The sequence below is a fragment of the Chroicocephalus ridibundus genome, chromosome 1, assembly GCF_963924245.1.
Source record: "Chroicocephalus ridibundus chromosome 1, bChrRid1.1, whole genome shotgun sequence".
In the NCBI taxonomy this organism is placed as follows: domain Eukaryota; kingdom Metazoa; phylum Chordata; class Aves; order Charadriiformes; family Laridae; genus Chroicocephalus; species Chroicocephalus ridibundus.
Genome location: NC_086284.1, coordinates 220,256,059 through 220,277,621, shown reverse-complemented (window position 1 = coordinate 220,277,621; position 21,563 = coordinate 220,256,059). Strand labels below are relative to the sequence as shown.

General features: G+C 71.0%; 1 protein-coding gene across 1 annotated transcript; it reads right to left on the bottom strand.

Annotated features, from left to right (window-relative positions):
* Positions 1-7,308: 7,308 nt before the first annotated feature.
* MAPK8IP2 (mitogen-activated protein kinase 8 interacting protein 2) lies at positions 7,309-21,128 on the bottom strand. Its single transcript, XM_063323814.1, has 12 exons — positions 21,008-21,128; positions 16,057-16,162; positions 15,109-15,345; positions 13,359-13,461; positions 10,759-13,200; positions 10,235-10,310; positions 9,948-10,120; positions 9,746-9,855; positions 9,525-9,644; positions 9,365-9,435; positions 9,023-9,121; positions 7,309-8,506 (listed from the first exon to the last, which is right to left on the bottom strand). The coding sequence occupies exons 1-12, from the start codon at positions 21,070-21,072 to the stop codon at positions 8,434-8,436; spliced, it is 3,675 nt and encodes a 1,224-aa protein (XP_063179884.1). The 5' UTR covers positions 21,073-21,128; the 3' UTR covers positions 7,309-8,433.
* Positions 21,129-21,563: the final 435 nt, after the last annotated feature.

Here is a 21,563-nt window from a genome sequence, read left to right as displayed (position 1 = left end):
CCGGCACCACCGCCGGCCCACAAGGGCCCCACCGGGGCTGCTCCTCCATAGTGGCCAGCGGCCGCGGGAGGAGGCCGGCGTGCGGGTCCCGCGGCCGGGCTGGCTCCCACCACGCCGCTGGGGACCCCGGGGGCTGGCGGTGCCGTGGCGGTGCGGTCACGGGGGCACCAGGACAGCAGGGCTCGGCGGTGGCCACTCCGTCCCCCAATGGCTTCGGGGGAGCCGGCGTGACCCAGGCCAGCCCCGGCGCTGGTGGAGGTGGCGTCCCCGTCCCCCAGCGTGGTGCCCGGTGCCCTGCGCGCCCCCTCCTCGCCCAGCCCCGGCCCCTCAGGGGTGGCCAGGTCTCGGGAGGGGACGGCTTGGTGACCGGTGTTCCCAAAAAGCTGAGTCCCCCACGAAGGCATTAACTCTTCTGGTGCTAGAGGGAAGGACAAGGAGGTTCCTTCTGACCCTCACACATCTCCGAACCTTTACAACCTTCAGCCAGGGAAAAGGCCCAGGCCCGGGCCGGGGGGCGGCAGCCCCTCCTGCGCACCAGGCCCTCCCCGGGACGGACCCTGCCCTGCGCCGGCGCACCAGGCCCTCCCCGGGACGGACCCTGAGGGGCCATGCCGCGCTGCCGCCCCTCTCCCTGAGCTCCCGCTGGGCACCTGCCCCAGCGCCTCCATCCTGCGCTCCCCGGGAGCCGCCGGTCCCCGAGGGTCCGCAGCCTCTCCCCCTCCCCAGGCGCCATCCCGCTGCTCCCAGCGGGGTCGGGCGCCCGGGGACGGCGCGAGGGGTTGGAGCCAGACCGGCGAGCAAACAAACCGCCCAGGGTACCCCGGGCCTCGCACCCCCAAACCGGGTGAGCCGAGAGGCGTCCGAATCGCGATAGCAGCCATTGCGTCTGCCCGAGCCCACCGCCTGCTCGCCCGGGTGTGCCATCGCACCCCGGCAGGCGACCCCGGCCCCTCTGTGCCAACGCTGCCCCTGCCCGGCGGGGCCTGCAGCGGGGACCCCGCGGACCAGGTCCTGCCCCTTCCACCCCCCTGTCCCGTGGCCACAGCCCGGCCAATCAACCCTCCGCTGCCACGCACCCCACCGCCTCCATTTGCCCCGCCGGGCCCCCGCCATGCGTCCCCCCCACGTTCCCGGCACCTTCACCCGCGCTGTGCACCCCCACCAACCTCCTGTGCCTCTCCTGCCATCACCCCCCCTGTGCATCTCCTACCATCACCCCCCATGCACCCCCGCCATCACCCCCCATGCACCCCCCGCCATCACGCCTCCACCCCCCCGGCCCTGCACGCCTTGCCCGCGGCCAGCAGCATGTGCAGCAGCATGTGCGGCCGCACGCACTCCATCACCCCGCGCCCTGGCTCGGCACCCCCCACACCCCCCCCTCCACTGCCCACCCTCCGGCTCCTTCGCCCTCCCTGGCACTACTCGGCACCCTCCAGTTGCAAGGGCTTGTGGCACGGTCCTGCACGGGTGGGGATGGTCCCACTCCAGAGACGTCCTGTGCCACCGGCGCGGTTGTGCTGCACCTGCCAGCACTGCCGCTGCCACCGCTGATCTCGCATCCCCCAGCCCCGCACTCGCTCCCGCCTCGGCCCCCCAGAGCCCCCAGCTCCGTCCATCCCTCACCTCTTCCCTCCGCCGCCTCCCACACACTTTGCAGCTCACAGACACCGGCCATGAGCCAAACTCGCCGCTTGTCCCCTGCCACCGTGGCTCGGCTCTGCGGGCTGACGCTGCTTCCCCAGCTCCCTGCCTGGCAAAGCAGCACCGGCGCATGCCGGGACGCGGGTGAGCACCCAGTTCCTCTGCATCCCCCCACACACCGGGCCTGCCGCCGCGCAGCCCCCGAGGAGCCCCCACTGCACACACGCGCCTGGGCACGTCCCCGGGTCGGTGTCGCAGGCTCTTTCCCAAACCGTAGAAATCAGGATTTCCTAGGAGTTCGTTTGGCTGCTTGTTCCTCGCACTGCTTTTAGGAGGCTGCTCTGGAAATGCTGGTGTGCAGCCCGTGCCGTGACACGGGGACCTGTGCCCGCTGGCTGGCTTTGGCCGAGTGCTTGCAGAGCCCCCGGCTGTCCCCACGCAGGCTCCATCCCCTGGGACCCCCGGGAACCGCTCCCGCTGCGGGGACACGGGTGGCAGCGCACGCTGGGGGTCCGCATGCTACGGCTTGGCCAAACCTCTGCACCGCTGATGGCTTGTCGCTGGCTGCATGGCCCCTCGCCCTGCTTGGTGCTGCCAGCGCCCTGCAGCCCCGCCGCATGCCCCCTGCCTGCCCCTGCCCGCCCCTGCCCACCCCTGCCTGCCCCTGCCTGCCCCTGCCTGCCCGGCCAGCTCGTCCCACCGCTGTCCCCTTCACCTCTTCCCCAGCTGCGCTTCATTCCCATCGCGCTGCTGGCTCCTTCCCCGCTTCACCCGCAGGTAACGGAGACCCCGGCAGCCCTCGGAGACCCCGGTGGCCCTCGTGCCCCGGTGCGAGCCCCTCGGGGCGGGCGGCGGGCGCTGCTGGTGGAAGCGTGACGTGTGTTGGCCTGAGTGCAGGCTGCCCGGTGGGTACCCGCCGGGCGAACCCCGGGTCTCTGCCCCTTCGGCAGCTGTTTTGGGGCGACCGAGAGAGACCCGCCTGCACCCGCCTCTTGCCGCAAGAGGCCAGAAGTCTGCAGAGCGCAACTTTTTTTCTGCAGAAAGTTCGGTCTGGGACCAGGAAAGCTGGACGCCTTCTTGCCATTTCTGAGGAGCCCTCCTCCGGTTCTCCCCGCCGCCCCCATCCTCTGGCGAGGGCTGGAAATGGTGGATGCACCGCCCTGCCCCGGCAGCGCCGGCGGACACGCCGCCCTCGCCGTGCATCCCAGCTTCCGCCACGAAGCAGCTGCAGCCGTACCTGTGTTGGCGAACACTGGGTGATCCCCCCGCGGGACACCACGGCTCGTCCCAGTCAGGCCTAACACGAAAGAAGGCGACTCCCCACCACGCTGCCGCGCCATCGCCCCCCGGCCCCGGGGCTGCCTGGGTCTGCCGCAAACCTGCTCCCCTGCCCCAGCAGCGACGCCTTCATCCTCCTCATCGCCCCCCCCGTCCCCCCAGCGCCCGCCAGGCGGTGCAGAGCCGGGTGAGCGTGGGCTCGGGGCTTTGGGGACGGCACCGTCCCCAGGCAGCTCTGGGGCCACCGGCCGAACCTGCTTTGCCGCAGTGGTTCCGTGCTGGGTGCCGAGGCCCCTCCGCTGACCCACTTGTCCCCCCCCAGCCCCAGACAACCCACTCCCATCCTGTCCCTGTCTGCGCCCCCCGAGCCCCCAGTCCCGGGGCGGCCACGTCCCGCACACCCCCAGCGCCCGCAGGGACACGTCACTCGCCCCAGCGATGTGGTGCCCGGCGGTGCCTTCGCCAGGGACCCCGGGCTGGCCGAGGTCTTGTCCCATGGCCATTCCCACCCCCCCGGCAGAACCGTACCCCCCCCCGCTAACGCAGCTGCTGCTACTTTACTTTTATTTTCTCAGCTGAAGCAAAGAGGATTTTCCCCAGGTGTAGATAGCGCTTTCCTGACTCTGTATCTATTCTGGCTGCATCGGCATCTCCGCTCCAAAAACATCTCCAGACCCAGTGAGACATTTCGTTTTGAAAAGCCATCCAGGAGAAGGCAGAGCGGTAGCGGGCGAGGATCCGACCCCCCGGGCCTGCGGCGCGGCCGGCAGCGAGACCCGCACCCCTCGGCCGCGCCGTCCCGGTGGCGCCGGGGCCGGCCGCGCACGGCGGTTACTGTGATTCTCATGGCTTCTCAATGACTTGGGTTTTCTTCTGTAAAAAGGGAGACACTTTTTCTTTTTTTTTTTTTTTTTTTTTTGCTTTGAAGGGTTTTTTTTTAAAAAAAAAAAAAAAAAGTTGTTGGTATTTTTCCTTTGTCCAGACTAACGTCATCAACCCCTGTTCTCCATCAGCTCCTGTCTGTAATTCTGACTGTAAAAGAAGAGAAACCAAAACCCGCAGCGCTTCGTCGCTGGTGGTGAAGCGCTTCGCCGGCCACCACCGCCTCCACGCAGGGCGGCAAAGCGCGGCGCGGTTTTCTTTCTGTCCGCCCGTGGGCAGCCCTCACTGCCGCATGCATGTGTCACCCGCGGGGACCCCCCCGCGCCCCCGGGCGTGCGCTCACACCCTCTGCATGTGCATATTCCGGCTCCCGCCCTCGCACGCACGCGTGCGGCCACGCGCACACGGCCCCGACATCCACACTCTTGTTTCTTACCCAGACGGACTCACCTGTGGGTTTTTGTTCTGTTTTTAATTTTACAGGGTCAGTTTGACTTCACCCTTATTTTGTATGGATTTTTCGGAGGAGATTTCTCCTTCTCCAGAGTCATGGAGGTGTGGCCATTCGCCTCCCGCCCTTGACGTTGTGATACACATACCCCACAGAGATCTATGTTTCTTATATTATATTATTATTATTATTAATTATTATTATTATTATGTAATAAATTTATAAGAAAGCTCTGCTTTGTTCCGTGGTGTCTCTCCGCTCCAGCAGCCCCCAGGCCGGGGCTGCCATCCGGAACCCCCCCCTCCATGGCGGATGCACCAGCACCCCAGCCGTGGCCAGCTGTGGGCAGCTGTGGGCAACCTGCCTCCCTGCTCGCCGCGGGCTCGTGTGCTCCCCGAGCCAGCGGCAGGGACAGCACGGGGGGAGCGGGGCTGGGCAGGGGCGATGTCCCACTGCACTGGGGGGGCCGGGGCGGCTTGCTGCTCCCCAGGGCTACTGGTCTGTGCCGGGTGGCACAGGACAGACCTGCACCCACCACCCCCCTGCGCCCCAAAGGTCCCCGGCAGGGTGGCAGGTTCCCGGGGCTGGTGCCCCATGGCGGGGACCCAAGGGGGGGTTCATGGGGCCGCTGTGCCGGGCTCGGCTTTGCGGGGGAAGTGGGGGGGGGTACACAGTGCTGCCTGCACCCCCGTCCCCCCAGCCCTGCAGCCACCTGCACGACCAGCGCCCCCTCCCGTGCTGTCCCCCCCACTCCCCCCCACTGCCCCACATCTGGGGCTCACCCCTGGGACCGGGGCCAAGCGGGAGCCCCCGAGGGACAGACGCTCAGGGCAGGGTCCCGCCGCAGGGCAGGGAACCTCCCGCCGCGAGGCCGGCAAGTGACGCCATGACACCAGCCACGGTGGTTTGCAGGGTGCCGTGACAGCGGCTACAGCCCCATGGGCTCCTGCGAGTCCCACCCCACTCACGGGGTCCCACCACCCACCCCGAGGCCCCTGCCCCGGCAGTAAGTGCCCGTGTCCCTCCCCAGCACCGAGCCCCACCGTGTCCTGCCCCGGGTGCCCGGCAGCGCCGTGGCCAGGGCCCCGCTCCCAGGACGGGTGGGCTGCGGAGGGGCTGGGAGCACTCGCCATCCCCGAGACCCCTGAGCTGCTGCGGTGATGCCAGAGCAGGGCCTGCGGCACCTCGTGCTGAGCATCGCGTGACCGTGGGGACACTTGTTCCCGCCTCCTCCCCTGCAGCGGCACCAGAGCCATCGATGGTGCCGTCTCCGCTGCCCCGTGTCCAGCTGCCTCTCCCCGGGCCGGGGCACGGTGCCACTGTCCCCAACCAGAGCGGGGCCATTGCAGCAGCTCCCAGGTCCCGGCCACATGTCCCCAGTGTCCCCAGGTGCTGGGGGCCGAGAGCTGGGTGGGGGGAAACGCGCTCAAGGCCTCATTCGCTCTACAGCTGATGGTGACCCTGACCGTCGCGGTTGCCTTGGGGGACAAACAGCAGCCAAGGAAGAGAGGGAAAAGGGCTGGGGAAGCACAGGGGGGACCCCACCGAGCACCCCCACCCCAGGCAGCCCCTCCAGCATGGGAGGAGCCATGGTCGCCCCGAGGACCCTCCGGTTTTCTCCGGGACCATCACCCCTCCACTGGCACCTTCTCGAGGGCCGATCCTGCTCCCTGGCATGCGACTGGGGACCCTGGCGTGGCTCCCACCCCCTGCCAGCACTGGGGTCACTCCCCCCCGCGCCCCCCACCCGAGAGAGCCCCCTCCCACCCAGCCCGTGGAGCCGGGCACCAAGGAGGGGCTTCGGGGCCGGGGGAGTCGGTGCCTCACAGCAGCCCCCGGCAGCCAGCACAGGGAGGCGGGGGGGCTGCCACCACATCCCCCCCCCGTGTCCCCCACGGCCCTGCTGCCAGCCCAGCCACGCCGTGCCCGCGCCCCGCGGGTCACTACAGCCCCCCCCTCCTGAGCCTGGTGGCCCCTGTGCCACCCTGTCCCCAGGCCCGGCTGTCCCCATCCCTGAAGCTCCTGTCCCTGTGCCACGGCCACGCTGCCCGTTGTGGGGACACTGATGCCTTCTCATCCCGGGGGCATGGGCCAGGACCCGGCGCGTGCCCATGGGGCACCGCAGGCTGACGCACAAGGGCTGGGTGCTCCTGCTCTGGGGTGACACCTCACTGACGCCCCCCACCCCCCCCCCAGCTGCTGCCCCCTCCCTGAGCCAGGACGCTGCACCCCAAACCTCGGGGCACCGCAGCGTGGCAGCGACGCGCACGAGAAACGGGCTGCAAGAGGCCACAGGGAGCGGGGACGGCAGGAGGGGTTGTGCCCCCCCACCCCCCACCCCAGCACCCTGCACACCCAGCCAAGCACCCTGCCCCTCCTGCACCCCCCCCAATGCACCCCCATGCTCTGCCCCTCCTGCACCCCCATGTTCTGCCCCTCCTGCACCCCCCCAACGCACCCCCATGTTCTGCCCCTCCTGCAGCCCCCTCCCCAATGCACCCCCCATGTTCTGCCCCTCCTGCAGCCCCTTCCCCCCACTGCACCCCCCATGTTCTGCCCCTCCTGCAGCCCCCTCCCCAATGCACCCCCCATGTTCTGCCCCTCCTGCAGCCCCTTCCCCCCACTGCACCCCCCATGCTCTGCCCCTCCTGCAGCCCCCTCCCCAATGCACCCCCCCATGCTCTGCCCCTCCTGCACCCCCAATGCACCCCCATGTTCTGCCCCTCCTGCACCCCCCCAATGCACCCCCATGTTCTGCCCCTCCTGCACCCCCATGCTCTGCCCCTCCTGCAGCCCCCTCCCCAATGCACCCCCCATGCTCTGCCCCTCCTGCAGCCCCCCCCATGCACCCCCCCATGTTCTGCCCCTCCTTCACCCCCCCATGCACCCAGCCGTGCCCCAGGCACCCCCCCCCCCGCGTACCCCACTCTCCGGACTGCACCGCGCCCCCCCCCCGCACCTCCCTCTCCCGGGCACGGAGCCCCCACCCTGCCCCGTTCCCCCCCGGCCCCCAGGCAGCGCCCCCGCCCCGCGGTCACACCAAGCATATATTTTATTGAAAGACCAAGTGGGTGACAAGGCGGCGGGGGGAGAACCTCGGCCCGGGGTTTGTACAGGTGTGGGCTGCGGGGGGGCTCCTCTGGCTGGTGGAGTCACGGCGAGAACTATCGGCACGGGGGGGGGGCGGAGGGCTGGGCACTAAACTAGCGCTGCTGGGGGGCGGGGGGGGGCCGGCAAGCAAAAGAAATCACCAGGCACAGCAGTGAGGAGCGGGGGGCGGCCGCCGGCCCCCTGCCACGCTCGGCCGGACCCCCGGCCTTCCTCCCGCAGGGCGCGGGCACCGGGGCCGGGGGGGTCCCGCGGCGTCTCCCCCTCCCCACCCCGGTGGGAGCCCCCCACCCCGAATGCCGGTCCTGCGCCCCACGGTCCCCCGGGACGCGAGGGGATGGCAGAGCGGCGGTGGGGCAGCGGAGGCGGATGGAGGGGACCGGGGGCAGGGGGGGGCTGCGTCGCGCTCCCCAGGGGCCGTGGAGGGAGCACTGGGGTGCTGGGCCGCTCCGGGGGGGCCTGCGGCGGTGGGGGGAGCCCCCCGGGGGGTGAGAGGGTGGTGCTGCCGCCGTGCAGGGGGACAGCATGGGCTCGGGGGGCTTCACAGCTGGAGATGCTCACCCCAGCACCCCCACCTCCCCGTGCTCCCATCAGCCCCCCACAGCCTCCCCACAGCCCCATTCACCCCCTTGAGCCCCCCCACCGCTGCCCCTGCAAGCATTTGCCCCCCCCCCGACTCCCCCAAGCCCAGTCACCCCCGGCGTCTCCTTTCCCGGCAGGGGCTCCGGCTGGTCCCCGCTCCTGCGGCCCCGGGCTGGCTTTGCTCATGCAGGGGGGGCAGCTTCTGTCCCGGCCCCCCGGCTCGGCTGCGTCACCCCCGTGGCCGGGGTCCCCATGGCACGGGGCCGGGGCGGCGCTGGATGCACCCTGGGTCCCCACGCGGGGGCTGCGGCTGCGGCCTGGCCCCCGGCCCCCCGAGAAGCGGTGAGGATGTGCGGGGAGTCCGTGGGGCATGGGCTGGAGCATGTGCAGGGGGGGCCAAGCCGGCTGGTTGTGGGGTCAGACAGAGTCTCTGGCCGTCTGTGGGGCTGGAGGGGGGTGCGGAAGCAGGAGACACAGTGACCGTCCCCTTACTCCAGGTAAATGTCCTCTGTGGGGCAGGCGTACTCCAGGTGCTCCTGGTAATATTCCTGAAACGCTCGTCTGCAAGGAAGGGCACAACGGGGCGGCTCAGGGGGGGCTGGAGTAGGGACCCGGCACCACAACCCCCCGCACCCCCAGCCCCAGCACAGCCAACCCCCCAGCACCCAGACCCCCAGCACTGGCACAGCCAGCCCCCCAACATCCAGACCGCCTGGACCCCCAGACCCAATACAGCCAGACCCCCGGCAACCAGACCTTCTGCACCCCCAGCCCTGACACGGCCAGACCCCCAGCATCCAGACCCCAAATCCCCTGGACCCCCAGCCCCGGTACAGCTGGCCCCCCTGCACCCAGACCCCCAGCACCACAACCCCCCGGACCCCCAACCCCGATACAGCCAGTCCCCCTGCACCCAGACCCCCAAGACCCAGACCCCCAGCCCCAAGACAGTCAGACCCTGCCCTCAGACCCCCAGCACCACAACCCCCTGGACCCCCAGCCATGGCACAGCCAGACCCCCAGAACCCAGCCCCCCTGCACCCCCAGCCCAGGCGGCCGCCCCCGTCCCCATCGTACCCGACGCACTCGGCGACGTGCCGCATGGATTCCTGTGAGACGAAGACGTGGCAGGCGAAGCGGCTCAGCACCGGGTGCTTGGTGATGAACCCGAAGTAGCTGCAGGGGGAGGGCAGGGTGAGGGGGGGGACGTGACACCCCACTCCTGCCCCCGCGGGGGGCTCGGTGGAGGGGACACCCACCGGGGCCCTGGGGCTGGGCAGCCATGGCAGGACAGGGACCGAGCAGGGGGACCCGGTGTGGCACCGGAGGAGCGCGGCTGCCCCCAGGCAGGGGATGGAGGGGGGGTCCCTTGGGGCTGGGAGCACCCGGGGGGCTGTGGGAGGAGCGGGGGGGTCTCACCAGCTGTTGCGGGGGTGGCACCCGCAGAAGGAGATGTTCTTCATCTGGAAGAAATGGCTGCAGCGCTCAAACTGGAAGAGAAGAACCGAGGTGTGGGCGCCCCGGCTGGCGGCAGGGCAGGCGTCCGGCCCTCCCCCGTGCCCCCCCCTGCACCCCTCACCTCCTCGTCCCGGCTGTACTCAGTGACGGTCAGGATGAGCTTGATGCCCTGCAGCGTGATCTCCAGGTCGCAGCTGGCCGGCGGGCGCAGGTGCACCGTCAGCTTCCTGGTGGTGGCAATCTGGGGGGCAGGAGGGGGGGAATCATGAGTGGGAACGGGGGGGGCTCACGCCAGCGTGGGGAGGAGGGGTCCACGCCACCGGCCCCCTGCCCCGGCCTCACCTTCTGCATGGCGGCGCAGAGGATGCCGTTGCCCTGGTGGTACGGCACCTCCACCGAGCCCAGGAACTGCACGTTGAACCGCTCCACCCAGCACGGGTTCCTCTTCAGGCCTGCGCGGGAGAGGGGACGAGGAGACGCCATCCCGAGCCCCCCGCGGTCCCCGCTGCCCCCCCACAGCCCCGGGGACCCCGCAGACTCCTACCGATGGCGTCCCGGGCTTGGCCGACCACCTCGTGGGCGTAGAAAGCGGGGAAGATGCCTCTCTCCCCCGTCCGCATGTTGTAGCCCCGGTACCAGTAGTCATCCTCCTCCAGCTCCACCAGGATGGGGTCGTCCACGTCCAGCTCCAGCTCGTCCTCGTGGCGCGGGATGAACCTGGGGGGGGATGCAGGAAGGAGGATGTGGGCAGGGAGGGGGAGAGCCACGGGAGAGGGGGTCCTGCGAGACCCCCCCGAGGTGCCCGCGGCCATGGCCGGGCTCGCTGCTCACCTGAAGACGGCCCGGTGGGTTTGCTCCCGCTCCTCCCCGTTCACCATGCAGGAGAACAGCCCGAAGGACTCTGTGCCTGCAGAGGAGGAGGCTGCCGTGGGGCCGGGGGGCAGCTCCCACCCCACCGCACGGGGGGCACCCCCAGTCTCTACCCACCCCGGGGGCTGCGGGACCCTCGGGGCAAGGGCAGCGGGGAACAGATGGCCATCACCCATGGCCCCATCTCAGGGGTCCCACCTGAGCCCCTGGCCCAGCACCCCCCACCCGGGGACCCCAGAGGGCACTGGAGCGAAGGTGTGTTGGGGATCGACCACCCACAGGGGGGCCTTTGGGTCCAGCCCCACGCCCCCTCCTGCCACTGCCCCACAGCCTGTGCCATGCTGTGCCACACAGGGACGATGCCATGGCCAGGATGGCCGAGGCAGGACATCGAGGGCAACCAGCCTGCCGAGAGCACGCAGAGCAGCCCAGGAGACATGGCACGGCACAGCATGGCACGGCACAGCATGGCACGGGCCACTTACTGGAGGAGCGGGAGGTGCTGTTGACAAAGACGTTGAGGAACTTCTTGGAGAACTGCAGGTCGGCCTCCGGGGACGAGTCCTCGGAGGAGCTGTGGGCGTCGGGGGCCACCAGCCCGTCCCCAAAGGCCACCTCGTCCTCCAGGTCGCAGCGGTCGCAGGCGCGGAGCAGGTCGCTGTCGTCGCTCAGCACCGAGGTGCAGCGCCGCAGGCTCACCAGCTCCAGCTGCGTGTGCTCGTCCACCACCAGCGTGTACTTCACCGAGTCGTAGGCCAGGGACTCGTCCAGCGCCCGCGGCTCCAGCGCCCCGGGGGCGGCCGGCAGCTCCCCCCCGAAGCTTCCCCGCAGCGGGTCCTCGGGGAAGGGGGAGCCCTTCAGGTAGGGCGCCTCGTCCTCGTCCGTGGAGTAGGCCATGGTGAAGCCGCGGTTGGTCTTGGCGGTGGAAACATCCAGGGCGGGCGGGCCAGCGTCGGGGCTCTGCCCCTGGGGCGCTAACCGCACGTCGTCGATCATGTCGTCGGCCTCCAGGACGCCCGAGTCCAGGTCCCTGTCGACGGCCCAGTCCTCCGGGCCGGCGTTCGGCGGCGCCGCGGTGCTGCGGTGCTCCCCGGCGGTGGCCTCGGTGCCGGGGGAGGCGCGCGGGGTGGCACGGGGCGGCGCGGGGCGGCAGCCGAAGGTGGCCAGGACCTCGGAGGCGCCCAGCCTGTCGAGGGCGACGGGGCGCCCCGGAAAGATGGGGGCGATGGTGTCGTTGGTGGGGTTGCTGAGGAAGAGGAAGGGGCCCGGCTCGTCAGCGGGCAGCTCCGGCACCGGCTCTGTCCCGGCGCCCAGAGCCCGCTCGTCCTCGGCGCGCTGGAGGGAGCTGCGCAGCGTCTCCATGTCCACCAGCTCGATGGCGCGCTGGCAGCGGGGCAGGGTGGCCGGCTCCCCCGTGCCCACCGGCGAGTCCCGCGAGCCGGGGACCTCATCCAGCGCCTCGCTCAGGATCTCGGGCTCCAGGTCGGAGGCTGGGGAAATGGTGTCACAGAGCGAGTGGGTCTGCTGGAAGCACTCGTCCGGGCACTTGATGGGGTAGGAGCCCTCCGAGATCATCTTGTTGACGAGGTTGCTGAGCAGCCAGGGCGAGTCCGAGTCCTCGCTCAGGTCGGGCTCCGACTCGGAGTCGGAGTCGTACTCGCTGTTGTCCTCCTCGTCCGCCTCCGGCATCAGCTTGGGCCCCACGGGCAGGTAGAAGGAGCGTCGGATGCTCTCCAGACTGTGGTCGGGGTCGATCTTCAGGTCCAGGGGGCTGGAGACGGAGACGTCCGTCTGGCCCGCGGGCGCCGAGGAGTCCGCCGGGTTCAGGCTGTCGTAGTAGCCCTCCATCTTCAGCTCGGCCAGGCTCTCCCGCCTCACCACGCCGCGCTCTGGCAGCTCCCTCTCCAGGGTCTCCTCCTCCTCCTCCTTGCCCTTGTCCAGCAGCAGGGAGTCCTTGATGCCCATCACGCCAGGGGCCTCCAGCTCCGTCTCCAGCTCGGCCTCTGAGGTGGGCGAGCTGGCCTCCTCGATGGAGTTGGTGAGGTGGGAGGACCTGCCGCTGCTGCTGTCGCTGCTCAGGTCCAGCTCCGTCTCCGAGATGGAGGAGATCATGTTGCTGACCAGGCGCCCGCCGGCGAAGGCCGCCTCGATCTCCCCCTCCACGTCCGAGTCGGAGCCGGGCGAGCTGAGGTCTTCTCCGTGCCGGCCACCGGGCAGGAAGGGCTTGGTGGTCCTGCTGGTGAGGTCGGCCTCGATGCCGGGGTCGGAGGAGGGCGAGGTGGTCTCCGAGGAGCCCGAGGGGTGCCCGCGCACGCTGGCCGCCCGGCCGGGCTGGGGACCCTCCCCGTCGGAGCTGAGCGGCTCTGCCGGCCCCGCGGGGCGCACGTAGGCGCCCGTCAGCCGGGCGCCCTGCCCGTCCCGCCGCTCGGCGACAGCCGCCGGCTCCTCCCGGCACCGTGGGGAGCCGGGCTTCTCGCGGGGGGCCACGGGGGACCCCGGGCTGCTGGCCCCCAGGCCACCCCCTTGGCCGGGCACCGGCCTCTCTCGGCTGCCGGCCGCTTCGTGCTTTGGTGGGGCACGGCGGCCGTCGGCGGCGGCGGGGGCCCGGGGCGGCGAGCCCGTGTCGGGGGGGCCGGGGGGAGCCGCAGGCCCTGTTGGAGAGAGAGACGGTTTAGGGGGCGGCTGGCGGAGGTGCGACGGGGAGAGCGGTGCTCGCAGCGCAGAGGAGATGATATTCATGTTATAATCTTCCCCGGCTCTCGGGGGCGATGGGTTACCATGTGCCAGCGACTCGTGGCTGTTGCCTTGCGAGTCAAAGGGGGAGGGCTGCAGCGAGGCGGGGGCCTGCCCGGCCCCCCCGGGGCTCGGCCCCTTCGGGCTCTCCAGGCAGGGTCCGTCTTGGATGCAGGCGTGGGGAGACGAGTGTCCTGCAAGGGAAGGCAGAGCCCCGCGTCAGCCCCCCGCCCCAGCGCCAAAATCCCACCAAGGGGCATCTAACCGAGGGGGACGGCTGCGGGACCCCCGGGTGCAGCAAGTCCCGGTGTCGGCCCCTGCCCCACGGACCCCATCCCCATCCCGCGCTCACCGGCGTGTGAGGACGAGGAGGAGGAGGAGGAGTGGAGAAGGGCATCCTGCCAGGTGGTGCGGTGAGCGGGCGGTGGGAAGCTGCCGTTGTTGTTCAGGGAGTCCTGGGGGAAGAGCAGAGCCGGGGGGAGTGAGCCCCGGGAGGGGACACGGGGCGGCCGAGCCCAGGGACATCTGGGGACCCGGCAAGGGGGATGAGCCGGGGCGCCCGGCCGGGACTGCGCGGGGGCACGGGGGCACCAAACGCGGGTGGGCCGGCCCCGGGACACCCCTCGGCACGGCTCGGTGCCCCCCACCAGCTTGGCAGTGCCAGGGCCACGTGCCCAGAGGCTTATCCGGATTAGGGCCGCGACGTCCCCAGCTCCCCTGCCCGGCCAGACGCTCGCCCAGGCCACACCAGCCATGGAGCGGGACCGAGGGACGGCACGCTGCCCGTCCTGCACGGCCCCGGGGACAACACCGTGCAGGGGATGCCCCGACACCGGTGCTGACCCCACGGGACCCCCGAATGAGGCCCTGCTGCGCCCCATCCCCCCGAGAGAGGAGCCCGACCCCGGCGAGCGGGACCCCCGCTGCCGCCCCCACGGAGCGGCCGTCCCCGCGGTGCGGGCAGGAGCCAGCAGGGCCATGGCTGCCCGTCCGGCGCGGCGGCAGCTGCGGATTAGTGCCGGCGGGAAGCGCAGGCAGCGATAATCCCGCCAAGCGGGAGATTAGCGAGCGGGGCCGGCGCCACGTGCCATGGGACACGCACGAGCGTAGCGGCGGGGAGGGTGGCGGGGGGGGTCACTGTCACAGGGGGTGTCACAGGATGGGTGCTGGGGGGGTTGGCACCCCAGGACCAGGGTCTCGTCCCCTCCCGGGGCCGGTGCAAACGGGCTGGAGCAGGGATTACCGGGATTTGCACCCTGGGCACACCGATGGGGGCCAGATCCGGCATCGCCGGGGGCTCCGCTGACACCCCGAGGGACGATGGACCGGGGCAGCCGGATTTGGCTTTGCCGGTGCATCCTGCTGGGGCACAGCACGTTGGGGCTGGGGGGCTCCAGGTGAGACCCCTGGGGCGTTGTCACCCTCCTGCGCTGCCCCTCAGCAGCCCCCCACAGCCCCAGCGGCGTGCGGTGCCCTCCCAGGAGGGGGCCCGAGAATCCCGAGAGCCCCCCGGCACCATGGCAACGCAGCGGGATGCAGGCAGCACCGCACGCAGCTGCCCACGCACTGCGGCGGCGCAGCAGCTCGGGGACGGCACTGCACCCGCGTGCGTGCGGGGACACGGGGACACAGGGACACCCCTGCGGCGACACGCCTGCGGGGGGACCCCCATACCCGGGGGGAGCCCCTGAGCCCAGCTCCGGGGATGGAAAAGGGGGGATGCAGTGGGCACGAGCACCCATGTGCACACACATCTGCACACACACACCCGTGCACACGCGTGTGCAACACACAGGCCAGCCCCGCGACGCCCGCTGTGCCCTCCGCCGCCTGGAGATGTCCCCAACCCAGACGTGGGGATGGGACCCCCAGACCCCCCAGTCCAGGGCCTGGCAGGGGCCTCCCCAGACCCATCCCCAAGGTCCCCAGCTCGGCCCCACCACTGTGGAGCTGGAGCCAGTGCCATCTTTGCCCTTCTCTGCCCCTCCATGCTCCTGGTGCCCACCCCTGGGCAGATCCCCCCACCCCTGCTCCTCCGCCAGCCATGGGGCGCAGAGACCCCGGGGGGCAGAGAGAGCCCTCCCGGCCGCCCCCACCCTCACCTGGGTGCCCGGGGCCATCAGGTTGAGGGTGGTGGGTCGGTGCTTCTGCGTCTCCTCCAGGGCAGGCGAGGGGATGGGTGAGGCCGAAGGGGACGGTGGAGCTTCCAGCTCGTTGCCCTCCTCCTCCTCCTCTTCCTCCTCCTCCTCATTGTCATCGATCATCTCGAACTCCTGGAAGTCGTCCTGGAAGGTGCAGACGGGGTGCGGCTGCTCGCCGCGCTCCAGCACCAGGCAGTCCTGGGGATGCGGCACACGGTTAGCGGCCACGGTGCTCGCGCTTGCCATGGCCACGGCCCCGCTCCCCGGCACGGCACGGCCACCGCTGCGCGACCCTCCCCAGCGCCTCCGCTCCCAACCCAACAGGATGGGGATCTTCAAGAGGAAAGTGCCCGGTGCCGGGACCCCCCGGCTCTACCAGCGCCCTGCCGGTCCCTCCCTGCCCGTCCTGGCCCAACGCCCAGCGCTTCATCCCACCCACGCGCCTGCCTGGCCCCTGCCCCTTTCCCCGTCCCCCCCGGGGCCGGGCAGAGCTGGGGAAGAGCTGAGTAAGCCAGAGCCACACTAGCCACCAGCGCCACCAGAACTAGGGGGGGCCACAGGAGCCACGGGAGCCACCAGGACCAGGGGACCACAGTGGCAGATGATGCCCTGACACCCCAGCCTTGCCCGCACCGGTGGGGCCAGTGTGGGGCTGGCTGCTGAGCCACCCGTGTCCCCATGACCAGGGGGGGACAGAGGTGGTGGGAAGCCCCAGGGTGTCCGGCCATGCCGTGGGGGTCCTGGGCTCTGACCCACACCTGCACCCTGCAGCGCATCCCTTCGGCACAGGGACCTGCTCCCTCCACTCCCGGGGGGCTTTGCCAGGCCGATGCCCCCGCCCGCTCCCCCCCAAAGCTCTGCGCAGCCACCGCATCCCCGGGGGGGGCCCGGCACGCTCGGCTCCTGCACCTTCTCATAGTGGTCCGAGTCGTAGTTCAGCCCGATGCCGCAGTCGTCCGTGATCTCGGACAGGTCCTCGTCATCAAACTCCTCCAGGCTGATGTCCTGGGGGGGCCTGGGGAGAGGGGCCAGGGACGTCAGGGCCGGGGGACATCAGGCCAGGGGTGACACACCGACAAACCTCAGGGAAATGCCTCCCGTTTCCCCCATGGCACCACAAGGGCCTGGAGAGCCGAGTGGCACCGCAGGCTCGTGCCGGCACTGTATCACCATCACCCCTGGATGCCAGCATGGCAGCACCAACGCGGTGGCACCGCAGGGACACGCTGGTGTAACGCCATCACCCCAGGGTGCCAGCATGGCAGCACCGACCCGGTGGCACTGTGGGGACACGCTGGCGTAACGCCGTCACCCCATGGCACCGGCACGGGAGCAGCAGCCAAGCCGACACGGCTCGCTCTGGACAGGCAGCGCGGGGCCCGGGGCTGGAGGCCACGAGCAGGGTGATGGCCCCGCGGTGCACGGGGCAGCCGCTCTCAGCACCGCGCTCCCTCCCGCCCGGCTCGCCACCACCTGCTCAGATTCACCGTCGGCCTCGTGCCGGGGCGGTGGGAGCCCAGCGCGGCTCATGACCACGCAGCCACGGGTTGTCCCCGGCCGGGCGGCAGTAACGAGGCCGCCACCACGATGGGCAACACGTTGCCCAAATTCCCAGCAAAATCCCTTGAGCCAAACCCGAGGCGTGCGCGGGGCGGGGACAGGAGGCTGCGGGGTGACCTGCGCCATGGATGGAGGCCATGACACCCCGTCCTCACCCGTGCCATCCCCCCGCCTGCCCCGCAGGTACGGGCGGCCAGGGGAGCCCAGCCATTCCTCGGGAACGGGGGTGTCATGGAAACCAGCGGTTTCTGCAGGGAAAGGCAAAAAAAAAAAAAAAAAAAAAAAGAAGGAAAAAGACGACAACTCTTGGCAGGATTTGGTGTTGGAAAACGGAAACGAAACGTTTTGGGCGGCTCTGTAGGGTGAGAGGTGCGGCAGCGCCCAGGCACCAGCCGGGACTCTCTGCCCGCCCCACTGGGGTTTGGGGACACCCGGGGTCCCCCCAGGCCGGCCCTGAGGGCGCGCGGCAGCTCCCGGGGGGGATGGACTGGGGCACGTGGGGCTCCTCCAGTGGGGACGGGTCTGGGGTCTCACGGGGACCTCACCGGGGTCTCGGTCCCAGGACCCGGCTGGCAGCAGGAGCAGAGCCCCCCGCAGTGGGGGGTCAGAGCCCCCACAGCCACAGGTACCGCTGGGGCCGCCCCCCCGTCCTGCCCCTGCTCTTGCCCTGAATTCCCCTTGCCCAGCCCCTCGCCCAGCCCGGGGGCCGGGCGCTCACTCCCATTTCCCAGGGAGAAACATTTCCCCTAATCACATAATTCCCAGAACTAGGACATTGAGACGGCAGCAAATAGTCGCAGATTTGTGGCAAAAGCATCTGAGCCGGTGGGGGGACGCGTGGCCTTGGCCCGCAGGGGGGCACAGGGATGGACCCCGGACCTCAGCCAGGGGTGGGGGAGCCCTGGAGATGGTGGAGAGCAGAATCCAGGGATGGTGGGGAGCAGAGCCCGTCTCCCCGTCCCCGGGGACACCAGTGGCTGCTCTCCCGCAGGCAGCAGGGTAGAGGCAGAACCGGCCGTGGGACCTGCTGCGCTCCCTGGGGGCGACCAGAGGCCTCAGGGGTCCTTGGGAGGGCAGGGACAGTGCCCTGGGACAGGGACCTGCCAGGGTCCCACAAACCCCCAGCCGGGTGCCGCTCCCGCACCCCCAGACCCCCCTCACCCGGGGGAACAACTCCTCCGCCAGCCCTCGTCCCGGCTGAGGGGACACGCACGCCGGGCTGGCATGGCACCATGTGACATGGCAGGGCTGGGGTCCCTGCCCCACACAGGGCTCCTGCCCACCCGCAGCCAGGCTCCGGCTGCCCGGGGAGGCCATTCCCCCCCTCGGCAGGGAGCAACCGCCGCGACAAACCACAGCTGAAGTTTCTAGGTCATGGCGCTCCTGAGCTGGGGCGGGCACAGCGGGATGGCACGGCCAAGGCGGGATGGGGCCACCATGGCAGGATGGAACCACTACAGCAGGATGGAGACGCCACAGCGCTGATGGGGCCACAAAGGTGCTGATGGGGCAGCCATGGTGGGATGGAGCCACCACGGTGGGATGGAGATGCCATGGCACTGATGGGGCCACCACGGCACTGATGGCGTGGCCACGGCAGGATGGAGCCACCACTGTTGATGGGGCAGCCATAGTAGTATAGAGCCACTATGATGGGATGGGGCCACCACGGAGGGATGAGGATACCATGGTGGGATGGAGCCGCCATGGCAGGATGGGGATACCATGGTGCTCATGGGGCTGCCACGGTGGGATGGAGCCAGCACAGTGGGATGGAGCCACCATGGTGGGTTTGGGATACCATGGTGCTGATGGGGCTGCCATGGTGGGATGGAGCCACCACGGCAGGATGGAGCCCAGCTCCAGAACCTCCCCGAGGGGACGCAGCCTCAGCCCCACTGCAGGCAGAGAAGAGGCAGCACCACGGCTGCCGGTGCAGGGACAGAGCGACGGGCGCCTTGGACACTCTGGCGATGAGCAGCGGGTGGGAAGGATGCCGTGCATCCCTGCCATGGCCACACGGGACACCGCGGCCAGTCGGAGCGGAGGTGCAGGTGGGGAGCACCTGAGCGAGGGTCCAGAGCCGAGGCAGGGGTTTGGGGAGGGGGGAGCTCACCCCAGCCCCATGCACGCACAGGGGGGTCGGGAAGGGCAGGAGGCAGGGGGACACCACACCATGGGGCGTGCAGGGACCTGGCCCCCCACCACATGTCCCGGGCCGGCCTCGCTGCCTCCGCCCTGGCGTGTCCTGGGCTGGGGGGGAGGACTGGGAGCTGGACCCCAAGGGGGGCCCCAACAGCACCCACCCCTGGGGTACAGGGAGCGGGGCCGTGTAGGGACGGGGGGCACAGCGGGGTACACACCGGCACGGCACAGCACGCACCCCGGCGTTTGCACGGGAGCTGCGGGGGGCCAGGCTCCCCGAGGAGGGCGATGACCGAGCAGGCCACGGGAAGATTGAATTTCCTCGTTATTTCCAGCCCAGCTCCCCGGACAGTTGGTCCCGGCAGCGCCTCTCCTGCAACGGCTTCTCCCGCGGGGACCGGCCAGGGACCAGGACGGCAGACGTGCCCCCAGCCCCACAAACCCCCGACCCCCCGCTGCACCCAGGGCAGGGACATGGATGCAGGGAGGTCGGTGCTGGCCATCGGGGACCCAGCCCCAGACGGTGTCCCGCACCCCAAGCTTCTGACCGGCACCTGGGGCTCCCACGGCCCGACCTGCGGCCACCCCCACCGGGGCTGGACCCCCAGACCGGGGTGCAGGAGCCCAGGAGCCATCCCCCAAGAGCCATGCCGAGGCCTCGCCGCGTGTCCTTTCCACATCACGTCACCTTTACCAGCCTCTCCTTCCCCTCCCATCAGGGGACCCCACCCCACCAGCCCCAACAAGCCCCGGGCTGGGCACGACCCCCCCAGAAACCTCCTTGGAAAGGGCCCGATCCACATCCAGCCCTCGCAGGGCCCAGCTGAACCGGCACCGGTCGAACCCGCCACCTCGGTGTCCCTGGGGACTGGAGCCAGTTCTCGGGGCTGGTGCAGGGGTGCAGCGCCCGCTGCCCGCGCTGACTCCCCCCATGGGGTCACGGCCATGGCTCCAGCCCCCCGGCACCCGCAATGGGGGTGTCATGCCACCATCAGGGACCTCGGAGACCAAGAGCTCCCACAGGAGCCGGGGGGGGGCGGGGGGGTGTGATGGATCGGGGGGGGAGGAGAGGTGGCCAGCACAGAGGCCAAGTGGCCACTGTCCCCCCCTCACAGAGCCCAAGGGGCAACGGGGAGGGGCAGCGAGTTGAGTCCCAGGGGGATGGAACCCCACGGAGGGGGACACAGCCAAGACCCTCCCCACCACTTGCCTGGGGGCCCCAACCCGGGGAGGGGGGTCCTGCCAAGGTCAGGCGAGGTGTGGGGGACCCCGCACCTCACCTGACCTTGGCAGGACCCCCCGCCCCGGGTTGGGGCCCAGCAGCGTCCCCCACCCCATCGGACCCTCCAGGAGGGCTTGGCCAGCGGCCCTGCGTCGCCGGTGGCCCTGCGGTAAGGTGACCCGCCGTGGGCACTGCCAGGCCCTGGCGCTGCTCCCGAGGCGGGGTGGGGGGGGACAGGCAGACGGGGGGGACACACAGCTTTCAGCACCCGCCATTGACCCTGGGAGCGGTTGCTGAACCCCCGACCCACCAGCTATGGGGTGCGCGTCCCCCCCACGGGGCCAAGCGACCCCAGAAGGGCCCGATCCCGGTGCCAGCACCGCTGCGGCGCGGCGGGAGAGACAAAGAGGCGGCGGCGGCGGCGGCTCCCCCCGCAGCGGCGGGATGCGGCGGCACCGGGCACAGCCCAGCCGGGGGGGGGGCCTGAGTCCGGGAGGTGGGGGGGGCTGACCCTCCGTTGAGGGGGAGGGGGGACAGAGGGGCCCTCCCCGTCCCCTGCTGCCGGGGCTGGGGATACTCCGGGGGGGGCGGACGGGACAGAGTAACCCCTCTCCCCCCCATCCCCTGCTGCCGGGGCCGGGGATGCTCCGGGGCGGGGGGGGGATGCGGCGGCCCCGTGAAGGGCCGGGCCGGGCGGGCGGCCTGCGCGGCCCCGCATCCCAAGGTGAACGGGCGGGGGAGCGGCGGGGAACGAGCTGGGGCGGGGGGGGGGGGGGGGTCCGGGCCAGCCGCCGCCGCCGCCCCCGCCGGGCCCCGTCCCCGCAGCCACGCTACCCGCCAAGGGCAGCCCCGGTGCCGCAGTGCCCCGGTACCCGCCGGATTCCCCCCCGCCACCCCGCATGTCCCCCCCGCCGCGGTGCGGGCCCGGCTCACCTGCAGCCCGGCGGGGAGAGCGAGTGGAAGGTGGAGAGCGAGAACATCTCGGCGCGATCCGCCATCTTCTCCCGGCCGGGGCTGCGCCGGACTGCGGAGCTGCGCGGGGAGCGGCGGGGGCGGCGGGGGGGCGAGGGAGGGGCCGGGCGGGGGGGGGCCAGGATGGGGAGGGAGGGGCCGTGGAGCGGGGGGGGGGGGGGGGGGGGCAGGATGGGGAGGGAGGGGCCGGGAGGGGCGGGGGATGCCCGGGGGGGGGGGAGCGTGGGGGCTGGGCGGGGGTACAGGAGGGGGGCGGGAGGGTATGGGGGGAGTGGGGGAGGTAGAGGAGAGCAGTCGGGGGGGATAGGGAGGAGAGCGGAGAGCGGGGGGGTATAGAAGAGGGGCGGGGGGGTGGTGTAGGGAGGGATGGGGTGGTATAAGGAGGGGGCGGGGGGTGGTATAGAAGAGCAGCGGGAGGGGTATAGGGAGGAGCGGGGCGGTGGTATAGGGAGGGGATCGGGGGTGGTATAGGGAGGGGCGGGTGGCGGTATAGAAGAGGGGCGGGTGTGGTAAAGAA